General features: G+C 42.7%; 1 protein-coding gene across 1 annotated transcript; it reads right to left on the bottom strand.

Moving 5' to 3' along the window:
* Positions 1–669: 669 nt before the first annotated feature.
* Positions 670–17860, bottom strand: LOC147619980 (uncharacterized). The gene is made up of 8 exons (XM_086772090.1): positions 17723–17860; positions 17446–17636; positions 6494–6599; positions 6005–6388; positions 5824–5909; positions 5531–5655; positions 1471–1668; positions 670–1350 (listed from the first exon to the last, which is right to left on the bottom strand). The coding sequence occupies exons 2-8, from the start codon at positions 17538–17540 to the stop codon at positions 1310–1312; spliced, it is 1035 nt and encodes a 344-aa protein (XP_086628216.1). The 5' UTR covers positions 17541–17636; positions 17723–17860; the 3' UTR covers positions 670–1309.
* Between the last annotated feature and the right edge of the window lie 200 nt (positions 17861–18060).

Genomic DNA, 18060 nt, shown 5'->3' with positions numbered 1-18060 from the left:
AGACGCCAATACAACTTTCTTTCTTTCTCTCTCTCCCCACAAAGGCAATCATACCACATGGCCATGATATTTTTATTCGTTTCTTGTAAGTGCTTATGCACGTGAGGCAAACTCTTAAGGACCATCTCCTTGAGATTCGCTCAAGGAAGGTTTCCTATGGCATAAGTGACCTCTCCATTGGCCCTTAACAAGCCTGAGATTGCCAAATGATTTTTATCATAATAATCATCAAAGAATATTGAAAACATCCATCATTTGACTATAGCATAAGATAGTGTGGTGAGAAAGTAGTCATTTTGTTCGGAAGGAAATCGATTATCATTCCAAAGGTGTCAAAAAGTACCAATCGGCAACAAACAGTAAGTTAATTATTAGTATGTTATTTTCTACACCAAACTAGATATGGATCATAAGGTAGAGAATAGTGGATTACAACATGGTTTTTCATGTCATCTTCTACACAAAGAGCTTTTATTATTCAAGCCACCACCTTCTTCCCTAAAACTTGATTTGAGAGTGGACAAAAGCAAGCATATTTTGAGCAATAAAGCATGTTTCCTACAAAAGCAGCAGATTTTGAGCAAAAGAAAGAGGAGAGCAAAAGCAAGCAACATCTCGCTCCCTTCACCTACACTAACAGCTAAAGGATGACAATTGAGAAGCAGAGAATAGAAGTTTAAGTCATCGCACTTTATTAATCTGTTGGTAGCTCTTCTAGGTGAGACCTAGAAGAGGGAAATAGATAGATTGAATGCCTTGTCCAACCCACCCCAACAAAGTAGCCACCCACGCAACTAGTGACTGCAAACCCCCAAAAAGATAACTGTGCATCCACTTAGCGGCCGAGTTAACAACACTTTTGAAGTATATCTGAGCTGATTACATAACAAACTTTACAGGTAAACTAAGGCAGAATTACTAGTGATTAAGGTTAATAAAATGTATATAAATATATAAGAGAGAAACCAACCAACCTGTTCAGTGAGTAGAAAACTCAAGCATGATTTGCTTCCTATCAATAAGAAACAGGAGTTTCTATCACGGAGTCCACACTGCCTGTGCTCTAGACACGTGTGAACAGCTTGTGTTCTTCCAAAAGAACCGAAAACTCCAATATTTTGGAACATCACAAACATACGACCATGTTACATGTCCTGTGCTAGAACTTGAGACAAAGCAGCTGGCCATAGTTGACATGGCACAGGAGAGGACCGATCTGTGTGTGATGGGACCGGCACCTACTTGTTTGTACCTGGCAGCAATATACACCTGGCCCTTATGCAAAAATGTGAGCATTTGCAATGATCACCTAATCACTCTCTTCTACCTTTGCAAGGTTTTCAACATCATCTGCAACACAAAAGCAGAAGCTTAGTTAAAAGCATATGTACTAAATCTGTACTTATGATGATAACAAAGCAAGAGTTCAGTTCTCAAGAAGTCCCAAAAGAAAGCAACGCAAGCAGATACCTTCAGAAGATTCAGCACCATCCTTGGCATTTCCATCATCATCGTCCTCACTATCATTCTCCACAACAGGCGGTTTATAAACAGGAGGAAAGAGCTGAGATGTGGCTCTCCTGCCTCTTGGTTCCATTATTATATTTGTCGTGTCGATACCTTCTAGATCCTTCTCCCTTGCTATTCTCTTCTTTGCATTTTTTATCTCTGAAAATCGACGACAAATTTAATACATATTGCATTCGACTTAGTCTTTCTTGTTACCAGACCAGGCGCACAAGGTACATTGACTCTCCACAGTCATGAGAACTCAGAATACTGAGCTCCAGATTTCTCTTTCCTTTCACACACCTGATCAGCAATTGTGACCAGACTTGGAGCAGCACCTACGACCTCTCTTCACCAGTTTCCAACCCCTTTCTACAATTAATTCAGAACCCCTTTGGTTTCTCATCAGTTAAGGCACTTGCAGTTGAGCATTGTACTTGATGTAAAGCAAAATTTATTCAGCAATTACACAACTTGATTGCAAATCACACCCCCCCCCCCAAAAAAAAAAAAAAAAAAAACAAATGCCAGTGTCTTGTGCCATAGAGAAACTACCCATTGCTTCCGCTTTGAAAGGAAGAGAGAGGAGGCAAGGGGGAGCAACCAGTCAGACCAAGGGGAAGAAATAAAGAAGTCACCATGGCCCTGCAATTACTGGACTAAACAGAGTGTAAGGCCAAGGTTTCTCGAAGTAAACGCTTCAGTCCCAAGGTCACATCCCCATCACTGCACATTACGGTGGTGCCTCATCTGACTTTAGGCTAAAAACATCCTAGTTTTTCATGATCTTACCATCCTCAATCTTCTTTTCTGTGTATATTCTTTTTATTAGTGACAAAAATTCTAAAATAAGAAATGGGTAAATAATCAGTGAGGAAAGAGTGGTCCAGCTTTGAATGTCAAAAAAGACAGCTTCAAAATATGTAATTCTGTTCATAATTATGGGGGGGAACACCCCAGAACACATCCCCAAGTTTTGGGAGGGTCCTCACGTCCGAAACATGTTTCCCCACTCCCAATTTACAAACAGCATGTTTCCTTAGTTTCAGACATTTCATTGATTCTAAGTTCCGTTCAAGACTTCTATCCTTTCTCCACCTCTTTACCTCTCTGCTCTTTTCCTTTCCTCTGGCAATTTCTTTTATTTGCTTTCTCTTCCCCACTCTCTTCCCTTCCACTTGCTTGTGCTATCCTTACTAACGAGATGTTTCCCCATTTTTCATGCTCCTGTGGGAGGTCCTCGAGATCCTGCTCCATCTGAAAATGCCTGCTGGGCATTTGGAGGAGGAGGCTGTGGAATGGCCAGATCTGGTGCACCTGCAGTCCTGCCATCCCTAGCAATAACCCATCTCTGATTGGCTCTGAGAGGGCCAAGAACATCTTGAATACTAACTCCTTCCTTTTTTTTCTAGGATCCTTCTTTTTCATGTGACACTCTTTGGCAAAGTGCCCATAGAGTCTATGGATGCAACACTGATCCAGTTTGCCTACAATCTCTGTCTTCTGTCTGAAAAACGAGTCATCCGGAGGTAGAGCATCGTATGATCTTCCTAAAATTCAGGGTCTCAGACAATGACCCTAACATGAGGCGCCTCATCTGCTCTAACAACCTTGTTAACTGAAGAAGGCATGCCTAGTAGTGGAGGAACCTCAATGACCACGCCAAATGCTGGTCCAATGGTCAGAAGTGGCCAGTGCTAAACCTTAGGTGACCCAAGGAAGCAGACAAAGATACGAATTCTTATTTTCCTCTGCTAGGTCAAAACCAAGTAGGATGGAAATCATCTTGGAACTCAAAGCAAGTGGAGTAGCCCCTAATACAGCTGACATGCTTTCAGCAGATCCAAAACCACCTGAAAATCTTTCCTGCCAAAAAGTCAGCCGTCCGAAATGTGAGCACAGAGGTCAAAAGGAAAGGCCACGAGCATCCAATCTGTAGCTTTCTTTCCGGGTGACATCCATCATCCATGGACACAGGCAATGAGAGAAGTGGCAATCCCTAAATCAGCATTTCTCTTAAGCTGAAGTAACGTCTTCTGAGAACGGAATGGAAGGCGAGAGACCTCTAGGCCAAGAGTAGCTGTAGGCAGCCTAGTCGTATGGGATGCCGTGTGCTACCGGATCCTGGCTGACTCAAGGCAATCTCCACCTCAGGCTCGGGTGGTTCTGGAATGGAACCAATAGCTGGATGTGTGTCGCTAGCCTAATTCTATCACAGTCATCCTCTTCAGATTTGACCCAAGCATCTTCAACCCTGTTAGACTTTCCAAGTATGTGGACCTAACAATAATGCTACAAAACGCAGGAGCCAAAAAAAAAAGTCACAAATTATACTGCAATCAAAACAATCCAAACTGAAGCCTGCGTATAAATGCTAGGTTAAGAAAACGTATACAAGACATCAAAGGGTCACAATGTCTCCCACTCTTTGTTTATAAAAAAACGTTGTTGGCAAGACCTTGATAATGGTGGAAGATCACTTCTGGCCATGCTCTTCCTTCATCCATGCTGGGCTACATAAATCTCTACTTACATAGCTACACATGAAACATCATGGAGGAGGTCTTGAGAGTTAAGACTGACCAAGAGGTCTTGAGAGTTAAGACTGACCCAAGGTGGTACCAAACGTTATGTACTGTACGGATCCGTACGTACTGTACGTTGTTTGGTACGGAAAAAAATTTAAGGTACGTAAAAATACGTACCATTGGTAAAAATACATAAAATCTCAGAAATTTCAGCCACCTACATAAAATTTCAGTCCATGTCCACATTGACATATAAAACTTTCGAAATAGAGACACAACAAGGTCACAAACCTACTAATTCAAAAGTGAGAAATTAGAATCACAAGTCGTCAATCATACTTAATAAGTTAATCATACTTAATACTTAATACTTATTACTTAAGACAAGTCACATTGTCACAAGTGAGTCGTCCACAAATGGTGGGCTAAGGCTCTGAGAGAGAGAGAGAGAGTTATGTTGCTGCCTTGGGGGCCTGAGCAAGGGTGGGTGAGTTATATTGCCAGCCGTACTGGGCGCCAATGGCGAACAGAGAGGGGGCTACGCACAGAGGCGCGAAGCGAACAGGGGCGGTGAGGGCAGAGGCGAACTGAGGCAGCGGTGTGCAGGGGGCGGCCCAGGGAGAAGGCGGCGGCGACAGTAGCGAAGAGAGAGAGAGTGCGATTGTAGAGAGGAGAGAGCATGGCGGCTAGTCCTTACCGGAAGGTTGAGGTCGTACGGCCTCCAGAGTCCAGACGCAAGACGCAGACACAAGACGCATGCACGCCGCCCAAAAAAAACCAAAAAAAAAACGTACGGATCGATCCGTACGTACAGATTGGATCCGTACGTACGTTTTGATCCTACCTTGGACTGACCACCCAACCGTAGAGCTAGATATGACCATATCGTACAACCCAAGCGCCAGCCTAGACTATAAATAACTCTAGAGCTAGACATGACCATATGGTACAACTCAAGCGCCAGCCTAGACTAGAAATAACTATAGAGCTAGACATGACCATATGGTACAACTCAAGTGCCAGCCTGGACTATAAATAACTCAATTCTTAACCTCTACTTTTACTTGACGTCTATCCTGTCCAATGTGGTTAGAAACATTAGGTATGATATGTACAATGTGCATTCAATATATGAGTATGAAAAAGGCCTGATAAGTTAAGGTATGTTGAGTACGCCACTCTTTTCTAGTTTAAACTTTAATTATTATAAATATTAAATTGTTATATTGGAAACAACTATGTACACAATGAGTGCAGGCTGCATTGTGATGATGGGAAAGTACATGGGTGCATGGATGATGCATATGGACCACCTAATAAGGTCTAGGACAAACAAGAACTTCAAACTTATATAAAAGCTTGTGCATTGTGCACATTGCGCATGCAATATGCGAAGGAGGACCATACAGATCACTGGATTGAGTAAGAGTACAAGATGCAACTATGAACCCTTCAAACAGGAGCGCACTTGGATGAAAGGGGAAAAATTTTACCTTTCTCTGTGGGGTTCGATGACAGACCTTTCCGGTTTAGGATCCCTTCTAACTCATTGATAAGGAAACTATCCTGTTTATCATCAGGTAGCTGCTTGGCTTTCTTGTATATGGAAGGTGGAATACTGCAGAAAAATCACTGATAACATCAGCCAAAACAACCCATCGTTTGCAAAAACCTTTGAAGGGAGACAGCAAAGAGAAATCCAAAGCAGGTTTTCAGTTGTAAGCTTGAAAAGCATATTGTCAAGATGTCCTAACCCACAAGCTTTGATACCTTCTGATGGACTTACCCTAACCCACAAGATTTGATAGTCTTCTTTAGACGTTCAACTTTCTTATCTTGTGCTGACTTGACACTCGCAATTTTCGGCAAAGCCTGATACCAAAATTGTTATGTTGTCATGACAGAAGCAAGGGAAAACTTTAAATTTTATTGAAAACCTTGAGCAGGCGTACAAGAAGAGCAACTACCTTCTTAGGTTTCTTCACTTCAGAGACATCATCGCCCTCCTCAGACACTTCAGGATGACTTCCATCTTCATCTTCATCTTCATCTTCACTCACCTCTTTGCTACGAGCTTTTTCTTTCTTCTCGTTCTTCTCCTTCTTCTTCTTCTTCTTCTTCTTCGTTGGTGCCTCCATATGCGAATCCTCCCCTTGTGAATCCCCAGAATTCATCTCTTCCAACCGACTGGCCAACCCATTCTCCTCTCTAGCCTTTTTGCGAGAACCCTTCTTCGATTTTTTTGAATGTAATGTTTCCTTTGCCACCTCATCTAGGTCATGCACCCTTGTATCTTCATTAACAAATGTCTTTTCTTCTTGGGCTTCAGCATTGTCTGTACTGAAAAGCACCTGAGCTCCCAATAAACCCAAGCAACATGCACACTTGAAAAACCGCATCTATGAGGCCCGCATTAACTAATACTATCATGATCGTTACTGTGACAAATCTCTTACCTCGTCCACAAGCTGCCTGATCATGGATTTGTGAGCATCGAGTGCAGACTTCTCTAGCCCAAGGTCAGTTTCTAGCAACCTTCGAACGTTTGCCAAAGTAATGGTCCTGGAAACAACAAAAATGAACAACTGTTTTTGACACAATATGCAGGAGCTTGATCCTTGAGCTAAATCATTTACCATTCCTTTGTCTCCACACTCTTACTTGGGTGGAATTGTCTTTTAACATGAATAATTAAGATGCAAGCGTTTCATAGAGGGAAAAAAAAAAGACACCAGAAGATCGAGAACCACAAAACACAAGCACTCCAATCACCTACTTTTAATCTCTTTGTGTGAGCCATGCTCCAAAAAACAAAAGAATGTCACAACTAATTGTACACTTATGCCAAAAGGTGACCAACTGCAAACGAAGCCCAAGTTATGAAATGAAAATGCTTTCCCCAAGCGTTGGCTGACTCTGCTGCTACCCGAATAGGAGATCTAGAGGCTGCTTGACAGCTAACTGAAAAGGCAGATGATTGACAACGAAAGTGGGGAGGAGGGGACCCTATTTATAGAACCATCAACCCTGCCAAATACTGCTTCTCCTGCATCAAGCTGGCCATGGTGGGCAAGCACTCTAATATAACCTACTACTAATGTCCATATTAATGTGTGAGCAATGCTCCAAAACACAAAAGAGTGTTCCAAAACTAGTTGTAAACCTAAGCCAAAAGGTGACCAGTTTCAGATGATGCATATGCTTTTCCCAAACGTTGGCTGACTCTACCGCTACCCACCTCCGAATCTCCAAAGGCTGCTTGTCCAGATGACTGAAGAAGGCAAATGATTGATACTAAGTGTGGGAGAAGGGGAGGCCTATTACTAGGGCCAATCATGCATAGTAGCAGGAAACGGCTGTTTCTTAGTTAAAATTGCGGAAACTTTGTCGTCGTTTCATGTTTCCTAATCTCCTCTCAAGTTTACCCCCCATAAATTTATCCTTTCAAGTTTTAAATTTTTACCAAATTTCCTTTTCATCTTCTCCAAAATGTTCCACCCCATGTTTCTCCTCTTTTCCAAAGTTTTATATTGTGTTTTATTTTACGTTACCTTTCACCAGTTTGTCCCCTTCTCTCCTTTTGTGAGCAGGGTTTGTGTCCCTTAAGAGTGTAAGTGTCCATGGTGGACTTACATGACTTAGAATGCAAGTGCCTGTAGAGGACTTGTCTGCCTTAGTGTAAGTGTCTATGGTGGACTTCAGGGAGTTGTACATGTTTCAGTTTCATGCAACTATGCAATCAGCCCGACCAAATGCTACTCAGCTTGCCTCAAGTTGGCCGTGGGCTAGTCGTGAGCTAGTTGGCCAGTAAAAACCCCCACAAAAAGACCACCATGTTCACAACAATAACCACCAAGCAGAGGTTCACATACAAGAGGTGAACACACACACGAGGCTTCGAATCCCAACACAATCTGCAAAGGAAAGCGGCCGCTTTTTTCGAGCCTGATTTCTGCAATTGCAAATCCAACTACGTGACATTGTTTACAAAATAAAGTATGAATTGCAAATTTTGACACAAACCTTGAAACTCATTTTAAAAAAAATTGGGTATTCCGGTAGCAAGAAACGCCTTTTAAAATCTTCCTCAAACTTATCCCACTGGACAATCCAAGTTTGAGGACCCGTGTTGTTAGTAGTTACACAACCAGTCATGCCACCACATGCAAGCTTCGTTGATCAAATATGACCTTGTCATTATCAAACCTCTAAAGTCAAAAAAAAACATGCCTCAAACTCCTGTCACCAAGTGAAGGGATTGAGCTTACTATCATACTTACTAAACGTGATATTCTCATAAAGATGGCTTACACTTGGAGATAATATTGAGTCTGCCTTGGCCCTTGGTGTGAAAAACCTACAACTATTACTAGAAGGTCCTATCTACACTAGATCTCTTCAACTCTGCAAAGGCCCTTTTCAGCACAGTGAGCCTCATTGACTTTGAGTTGCCACATTGACCCTCATCAACCTCGAATTCCAATCTCATGTGCTCTAGCTCTCAAGCCTGCACTGATGCTCATGTTCCAATTACTCGTATGCGGGTCGTGTAGGTACCTGAGATTTATTCATCAAAGGAACATCTACATCATCTTTGTTGCATCCCAAGCTTGGGGCTGGTTGGCAAGTCTACCTTGGAGTTGGGCTGATCTAGGGACTGGGTTGAGACATCTAAAGCACAGTTTTAGTCATTAATAAAGGCATTAGCCTAACTATATAACACCTAGTAAATAGAGTGGTTGTATAAATCAATTATTGGCTCACTTATGGGGAGAATCAAATATTTTGTCACCATTTGGTCTAGAACCCCCTTTCTAATGAATGGTGCCCAATGAGAGTGATGTCTAGATACAAGTATTAGAACAGGAGATTTCCAAAGTATATGTGCATTTGCATCATGCATGGTTGCATGTGAATCTATAAGATTTGCTAGAACCATGCACCCCTCTTTTGGGCCCATGTGGAGTGCCCAAGCATCTAATAAGCAAGTTTGGGCCTTGAATGGTGGGCTGCGCACCATGTGGGGTACCCACGCATCTAATAAGCAAGTGTGAGCTTGAATGGTGGGCTACCCACACACTTGGCACAAAAGCCCTGGCATGGCCACCTACTTCCTCTCCCTTATATGCGCTAGGGGACCATCTCTCTCACTCTATGGCACCCATGCACCATCACCAACTACTATACAAGCCTCCTCCATCTCATGGTGGACCTGTACATATTGTACAGAAACCCTAATCTGTACGGACTATACGGGTCCGTACTGTACGAACATGTGTCCAGTTTTTGAGTGTTTATGTCCCCCAGAAAGCTGTAAAATAGCTGGAGTAGTGTTGGTTGCTGCTGCTGGTCATCATTGGGGTGCATTTCAGCTGGGCATGAACATTTTCCCCTTGTTTTAGTGCTCATTACTCCATGGGTGCAAAACCTATTCCCAAGGTTACTCCAAGCGGTGCTAAAGGTGTTCCTCATATTCATTGGGAGGTGTTGTTTGCCAATCATAGACTGAGAGCCTCACTCATGGGCTAAATCATTACATTGAAGGTGTTTTGGGCAAGCATCTCCCCTTGCCTTGGGCAATGGTGTCTCTATTCCTACCAAGCGTGGAGTTCTCCCCTTGTCTTAGGCTTTGGGCAGTGGATGGTTCTTGCCCTAGCCCTGAGGCTAGGGTATGGAGCCACTATTTGACTTGTAGATACCTGGAAATCTGGTGCTTGGCCCCCTCATTCTTGTATGGGTAAAATACTCTTTTTGGAATACAAAATTCCTAAGGAGAGGTCGGCCCGTTGTGTGTGTCCCTTCTTATTTTATTGCTAAGTGAATGGCATGTTAAGTTGTCAACTATTCAAAAGATTTGTTAATGTGAACATAATAGTGAGAAATATTTGTTAATGTGAAGTTTTGTGAACACAGTAGTGAGAAAGAGTCATTGTTTGTCCCGAGCTCGTTACACATTTCATCCTGGACTCATGGCCTAGTGGGAACTACTCTGTGAGAAAGCACCCAACAGGCGTGTCTTAGTGACATGAGATGCCAAGGCTTATTGCATGTGTCAAGAGTTGTCTCTAGATGCATACAAACCTCATGGTTCGATGGGCTCTAGAGTCTAGAGACATAACTCGGGGGTGAGTTTGATTGTCTCTATAGTTGGGTGGTAAGCTCGTTCCAAGTTTCTTGTGTTCCTCACGAGAAAGCTAACCACGAGTAGTTCTTAACGATGTGGTCCTTATATTGGTGTCAAAGCAAGACCTATTGGTAGGGAGCTTTGAGGGAAAAGTGTCAAGGTATGGTAACTAATTTGGGCAATTGAAGCTAGTTTTGATTCATGTTGCCTTTTTGGGCTGGTTGCCATACTTTTGGGCTCTAGATTTGGGAAGCCCAAGGTCAACCAAGTGTGGGCGTGCATGCAGTTAGAAAAAAGCAACTAGGTGCCATAAATATCTTGCAATCCCAATGCATGCTAGCACTTTTGCTTAACCGCATGAGTTCCCAAAAACGATTCTACCTTGATCAACACACCTAATTCGCTTATCACTTGATCTAGTTACCTCGGAGCCTATGTTGCTAATTGTGGATCCAAATAAGCATTTCGTGGTAGAGGGATGCCAACAATTTTGCGATAGGTGCAACTTTGTACTAGGATGGGAGGCCCGTAGCCCTCAAAAGTAAAAAACTTTCAAAGGCAGAGTTGCAATATCTTACCCAAAAAAGTGAACTTCTAGCGATGGCTTATGCATTGAAAACATGGACACTTTTTGTATGGTGCTAGGATACCGGACTTGGGAAGAAGTTACCTATGATTGCTGCATGGACAGATCATCATTCATTGCAATATGCATGTAATCAACCGAAGCTGGGAACAAGTTACCTATGATTGTTGGTCTTGATTGTTGTCAAATGGTTCACTAAAGAGGACCTTTTGCTTTGGGCTCTTAGTGTGTAGCATGCCTAGGTGCTCCATGACCATAAGTTTACCAAGGCTTGGTAGAGTTCATTGTCATTCTTGTCATGGTAGGGTTGCCCCCATGGCATGTAAGGAGTTGGAAGCCCATACAGATTGAACTCATAGAAGTGTTCAATTTTGAGATCCATTATTGGAAAGGGATCACCAATCGGGTTGCAAATGCCCTCAACAAAATTTCAAAGGTCGATAGTATCTCTTCCACTAAAATATTGACTAACTTTTCTTTCTCTCAAAGGACATTGCCAAGGAGATTCTTCATTTGGTAGAATCTGGCAGCTGGTCCAGACTGACTGATAGCAACCCAAGAGAGTAGATTGATCCAGATACTCATATAAGTGTTGCTACACAGAGGAAGATATTGATTAGTATTCCATCTGAAGTAGACTAGTATTTAAGCTTGGAAAGGTTTGTGTGCCTACTGATGTGGACATCCAAAAGAAAATTTTGTATGAGTGCCATGATGTACCTCCCGAGCAACTGAGACTACTCTATGGAACACACTGTCATGTGCACAGTGTGTAGCACATGACAGTGAAAAACATGACATTTATTCCGCACGAACCTGAAAAGATTCTTGGATTTCGTGAAAGAAGATTGCGTAATACGCTTATCACGGAATACAAGATCAAGTGGAAGGATCGTGTTGAGGAGGATGCTACATGGGAGACATTGACTACTCTTCAGAGAGATTACCCTGGCTTTTTAGTGAGCTCAGGAGTGAGCTCTTAGAGAAAGGGGAGTATGTCATGTGCACAGTGTGTATCTACCGTGTGCTACACGCACACAAGACTAGCTTCGAGGTTTGGGGAAGCTTGGAGCTAGGCAGGCTAATTGGCTGAGTTAGGGATAGACTAACGGGCGGGCACCCAAGTATAGACAGGCAGGCACCCAAGTGTGGACGCCCGATGACCGGCCAAGAGCCTATAAAAGGGTGGCCAAGGTTAGTCATTAGTCATATAGAGTCTCGCGAGATTTGTGAGAGCTCTATGGTCTTGGAGCTTGGATCTAGTGCAGACGTGCACCTGCTTACGCAGCCGAGGCCGACAGCAATCTCGAGGCCCGCGAGGGTAGCTTCGTGGCGGTATGGGACGTCACGAGGAGGAGATTGGTCGGTATGTCAACCAAGTTAGCTCAGCTCGTGGCTCGGTGGGGACAGCCAAGACTGTGGGCTTGCCCACAGCTATCATGGTTGGGAGGTGAGTCAAGCCTGCACCCCCCCTTGTTTGTTTGTTTGTTTGCACGTTTCGAGTCTCGTACCAGGAGCGTTCCACGAGGAGATCTATGGGGATTTGACACACACCCAAGTGTGTTGTGGTGATATTAGAACACTAAGACTTACTCCATGTGTTAAAAATTGTCTTTAGACACCTCTAGACCTTCAACTTGGGGATGAGCTTGATGGACTCTATGGTTGAGCAGTGAACTAGATGCCAAGTTCCTTGTGTTCCTCAGTAGGGAAGCTAAATGGGTGGTTTTGGTCCATCTGTACAGAGGTGCTATAACAATGAAAAATTTAGGTTATTTTACAAACTTTAAAAAAACAAAGTGCAATCTTGACTTCATGAAATTCTACACACAAAGCTTCAAATCATCAACTCCATCATGCATGGCATAGACCATATGCTATGACATCCCCATTCGCGTAATTAGCACCCAAGAGTAGCATGCATAAAGATGTACCTGTGCTAAACAAATCTTAATAGATAAACCATCAACAAACCGAGTTTCTACCACTTCTCCATAGGAAAACGCCAAACTCAGCCATGTAAGGCTAGCTTTAATGAGCACACGCACACATACATACAGTAGCTGCAATTTGGATGAAAACTTCAAATGTCTCTCGAAAGTCAAAGCCTTTGCCCTATGATGCAAACCCCTTTAGCCATAGACGAGCCTTGTACTTCTCCAAAGATCCATCATAACAATACTTGGCTTTGTACACCCACTTGGTGCCAATGGTGTTGCATTCACAAAGTCCAAGAGTGGTTCTTCATGATAGAGTCATACTCAGACTGTATGGCTGCCATCCAATTTGCATTTGCTTGCGCTTCGGCAAGACGTGTGGGCATCATTTTTCCATGTGTGCATAATTAATAAAGTTTTCTTGAGTTCTCCTCGGCTCCTCCATCCTCTTTGACCAGCAAATGTTTAACAAATGTTTACTGTTCTGTTTGAATCTAGAACATTCAGAAAAGAGTCACTTCCAACGATTCTGAAATATACAACCGTAAAATTCTTACCAAAGTAGGCCTATTGAGGTGCCATTCCCTTAATTTTGGTGTAATCCGTATTCAGTATGTATACAACAGTGCTTGCTTACCTTGGCCCAAAAGGTGTTGGATAAATCTTTACATTTGAGCATACTCCCAGTCATTTCCTTGATCACTCTATTCTTGCATTCTACTACTCCATTATGCTCTGTGTATGAGCCACTATGAGTTGCTTCTTTATACCACCCTCCTTGCAGTAGGCAATGAATTCCTTATACATTAATTCTTCACCCCGATCTGTTTTGAACTTCTTCACCTTCTTCCGTGTCTCATTTTTAACCAATGCAAGCCATTCAAGTCTTGGTCTTATCTTCAAAAACTATTCCTAACGTAGTAATTGATTAGTGACATGAAGTAGAAAGAACTGCCTATATGTGTGGTGTTCATGTTTCCATAACAATCAGCATGAACAAGGTGGACAGAAGACTGTGGTTTGAAGCTAGCCTCTAGCGAAAAATGGTTGCCGATGCTGATTGTTCTTCAAGCAAGCTTCACATGCATTTGACATCTCTAACAAAGCCAATAGGTGTTTCACGTTCCCACTTTTCGGCATCTCAATCAAGACACAAAAGCTCAGAAACCAAATCTTTCATGCCACAGCTCACTTATGCCCACATGGACTCACGCAACAAAAGCTGAAAGCTCGTAGAGGTAGTTAAGAATGATGTTTCTTCCAACGACAGTCACAACTACCAGGATGTCATCTCCCATTGGCCGGAGGGAAGAATACCAATCCTTTTGACTATTCATGTCTTGATGCTCCATTGTCGATGATACAAGATCCATGGTATCCAATTAAGTGGACTGCTTTTGCACAAAAAAAATCAATTGCCACGGAAAGCTCTGATTCAACCCCCTCATTGTTGGTTTAGTCTTGTTTCGTCTTCAAAGTATCACTCTTGATATCTGTCTATTTCTTTCTATGAGTGTTCTAGACATAGCCTATCCTATGAAGTAGAGGGGTTACTTCAATCTTTACTCATTGGCAAAGAACGTAGGGTCCCCGTCTTGTCGACCCTTTTGCGCCAACTCCTCCTCTAGAAGCATTGCATTGAACTCATCCAAGATGAGAGGAGGATCTCTAACTTACATAAAAAAAGGGATCACAAGACTATCGTACTTTTGAGAAAGGACCTCGACACAAGCCATATTAGATGATAACCGCTCTTCAAATTAATCCTACTAAAGTAGGAAGAATCATTCAATATGTCATTAATCCTCACTATGGAAAACCAATTCTTGATTGTAATTTTATTGATAGCTCTACAATCCATGCATGCGGTAAGTGTCATCCTTCTTTTACACCAATGGAACTGATGAGCAATAAGGTGAACTACTCAGCCAAATAAAACCCTTGTTCTTATTATTAACTAGCGCTCACACAATACGGTGGCTAATTCAATGGAGAGCTCCTTGGGATCAAATCTATACGATGATACTCCAAGCAAATAGTTGGAAGCTCACTTGGCAATGCTTCCGTAAAACAATCTTTCAATTGCTGTAAGAAATGAAACCTTTCCTTGAAAGAACAATCAACATAGATTGAGAGAAGAGAGAGGAGAGCTGTCTTTTCAATATATCATATATTACAACAAGAGGTAATAGTCTTGTACAAAAGTCCATGGCATAAACCTATCAAAAAGGTGACTCTTGACCTAATCTAGACCTGATGGGTGCTATCCATGACCAAACCCCCAAGTGGAAGTGAGATCCTCAAAATGAATCATGGCCTAGCTTTTTATAGGCCCACAATATGCCCAAGAAGCTGGTCAACCAGCAGTCAGCCAGAGGACAAATCCCATGTGTATATATGCTACCAACCTGCTTCATAAGCCTTCATAAATCTGGCCAATTGCATCTAAGTCCTCTTTGTTGTCTTCTGTGCACACTTGGACCCATGCTAGAGCCCTAATCTAGATGTCTATATGCTGCCTATCAGAATTAACCTTGGATTAGGCATGTCCATGTGCGTGCACATGACATCCCCTCCTGCTAAACTTGATATTTATGTGCTGCCTATCAAAATCAACCTTGGAATAGGCATGTCCGTATGCATGCACATGACATCCCTCCTACTAAACTTGATATTTATGTGCTACCTATCAAAATTAGCCTTGGATTAGGCATGTCCATGTGCATGCACATGACATGCCCTCCTGCTAAACTTGACGACGGGATTCCAACCTTTGACCTTGGATGATTGTCATCATCCCTCTGTCTCCTCATGCACTCCCATTGTCATCCTTCCTTCTTGGCAACCTTTTAACTGAAAACCTTGCCATGTCTCTGATTCCACTCCACATCTAGTGTTGAGATCTATGCATCTACTCCACTTTGTCCCCTTGTCTTCTCTACCCTGTCCCTGAACACAACAAGTTCTTTCGTCTTGAGGTTGATCATGGCACCCTTGGTTCCACCCCTTGGATGATCATCATCCCTTGGAATTGCTCCCTGACAGCCTTCCTTGGATGTCCTCAATGGCAGCCAACTCTCATGAAACCTTTCCCTTGGGTTTCGCCTAACATCAACCAGCCTCCTCGGATCTTGACCCTTGCTGCGTTACTCCTTGGACCTGTGCACCTTCATCACGGACACTTTCAGCACTTAGTCTTGCTGAGCCTAATTCTAATACAATGTTGCATGGTCACCACACCACCAAAAAACAAGACACAAGCGATGGTTTCATCCATGCACGATGCAATAAGGGCAGGTGGGACATGGGCAGCAACACTATCCTAGAATCAACCTGACACTCTAATATCAAAGTCGCATGCACAGAGCTCTATGTCTTCTTTCAGCCCTAAGTATTGCACAAGAACCCTTGATGCAAGAACAATCAACATAAACATAGAGAAGAGAGAGGGGCGAGCTATTTTTTCAGTATATCATATATTACAACAAGATGTGATAGTCTTGTACAAGTCCATGGCATTAACTTGCCAAAAAGGTGACTCTTGACTTAATCTAGACCTCATGGGTCCTATCCATGACCAAACCCCCAAGTGGGAGTAAGATCCTTAGAATGAAACATGGCCTAGCCTTTTATAGGCCCACAATATGCCCAAGAAGCTGGCCGACCAGAATAATCCTTGATTCCAATGTTTTAGAGCTTGTATCACCGCGAGGAGCTCCCCATCATAGACCAAGTAGTTTTTTTCGGCAAGAATTAGCTTACGGAACATGTAAGTGATTGGATGCCCATTCTGTCAAAGTCAGCAACAGCAACACGCACACCACCCTAGGGCACTGAGCAACGTCGATGCCTGGGCTCCCATCTCCTAGCCGTTGCTCCCCCCCCCCCCCCCCCCCCCAAAAAAAACCCGACCAGAGGAGATATCTATGACAAGGTGCCACCACACCCTATATATGTCTCTTCGACTTCCCATGCTCTTGCATATGGGATAGTCCACCACAACTTCTAGTCATGCGATAACCCAAGAGTAGCTACGAGAATTGCCACCTCCAACACATCCTATTGTAAGATTGCTCCTCCCAAGTAGCCGGCCATGGCAAAAGAGTATATAAGTTTTATGCATCGGCAACCAAACCATGGAATTTTATACATGTGTGTGTGTGTGTGTGTGTGTGTGTGTGTGTGTGTGTGTTGAAAGAAATGCCGTATGCAAATGTGGTTTGATCCCCATTTTCAATGTGTTTGATCATTGAACAAAATTTGGAATAGGATATACTTCATGACTTATCAATTTTGGTTTCAACCTTCAACAAGAAAAGATCAGTATTTAATTACCACAAAAAAAATTTACCCAAATTTTGAATTCAAAGGGAAAATCAAACACTAATAAAAGTGCAATTTTCACTAACTATTTCTTTTTGTATTAGGTAGTGATAGCAACTGCAACGTTGAGCCCTGGCAGCGATGCAAGTACCTTACCAACTCTACTACAAAAACAATTTCTGCGATTATCAGTTTGATCTGGAGAAAAACTTTCCAAACAATAAACCCAAAGAAAAAAAAAACAAACAAACAAAGGGGCAAAAGGCCAAAATTTGGGGAAAAATCACCAAACTCCCATAAGAAATGGGGTAAAATCTACCAAAATCCTTCCAGAAGTGACGAAAAATATCAGAAAAAAAATCCTTAAAAATTATTGGTAGAAACACCAAAGTAGGTCTACCCAAATTTTAAGAAAAAGGCATGGAAAAAAGGGCATACTCGGACTCATTTCTGATGTGGGAAGCTCTGGATGAGACGGCAGAAGCCAGCAGCTTTTGGACCTCGCTCGGCGAAGAAGGAAGCTCCACAGCCATGGCGAACCCCTCCCCGGTTTAGGAGTTTGATTTCTTCCTGGTTTTCCAAAGAGGAAACCCTAACAAACCCTAGACGCCAAACAGCACAACGGGTTCCTGCACGGCCCAATAATAATTAGCCCTCTCTTTAATGGGTGATGTGCAGAGATTAATGCTAGAAGGGAGCCTTCTCTAGCTCGAACCTGCTGTGTTTGTGCGCTGTTGTAGACAGGAAAGGTCTGGATCGAGGGAAATTCAAACGCACATGCTACATTATTTTAATGAGATTAACTCTTCTTTGCAACATAGGGATTTCTAGAAAGGGCCTAAAGTATTAGAACCTTTTCTATAACGGTCCTAGAGTGGAACCCTGAGGAAGTATTAAGACCTTTTCTTTAACGGTCCTAGGGTGGAACCTTGAGGACCAAGTTGCTTAAAATATTTTGCATGAATTATTTTGCATTGGTTTGATGAATGGACTGCCTGATTGCTCAAAAATGATTAGCGTTAAAGACATGGTTATGCAAACTATCGCTTCTCG

The sequence above is a fragment of the Cibotium barometz genome, chromosome 32 (genome assembly GCF_041138505.1).
Source record: "Cibotium barometz isolate CiBa-2024 chromosome 32, ASM4113850v1, whole genome shotgun sequence".
Lineage (NCBI taxonomy): Eukaryota > Viridiplantae > Streptophyta > Polypodiopsida > Cyatheales > Cibotiaceae > Cibotium > Cibotium barometz.
This window is presented reverse-complemented; position numbering and strand designations above follow the sequence as displayed.

Coding starts and splice junctions, on each gene's coding strand:
- LOC147619980 (XM_086772090.1), bottom strand. CDS start 17,540: ATGGCTGTGGAGCTTCCTTCTTCGCCGAGCGAGGTCCAAAAGCTGCTG. Junction 6,600..17,445: donor CACATCAGAAATGAGTCCGA/GTATGCCCTTTT, acceptor TGTTGTTTCCAG/GACCATTACTTTGGCAAACG. Junction 6,389..6,493: donor TCAGGCAGCTTGTGGACGAG/GTAAGAGATTTG, acceptor TTGGGAGCTCAG/GTGCTTTTCAGTACAGACAA.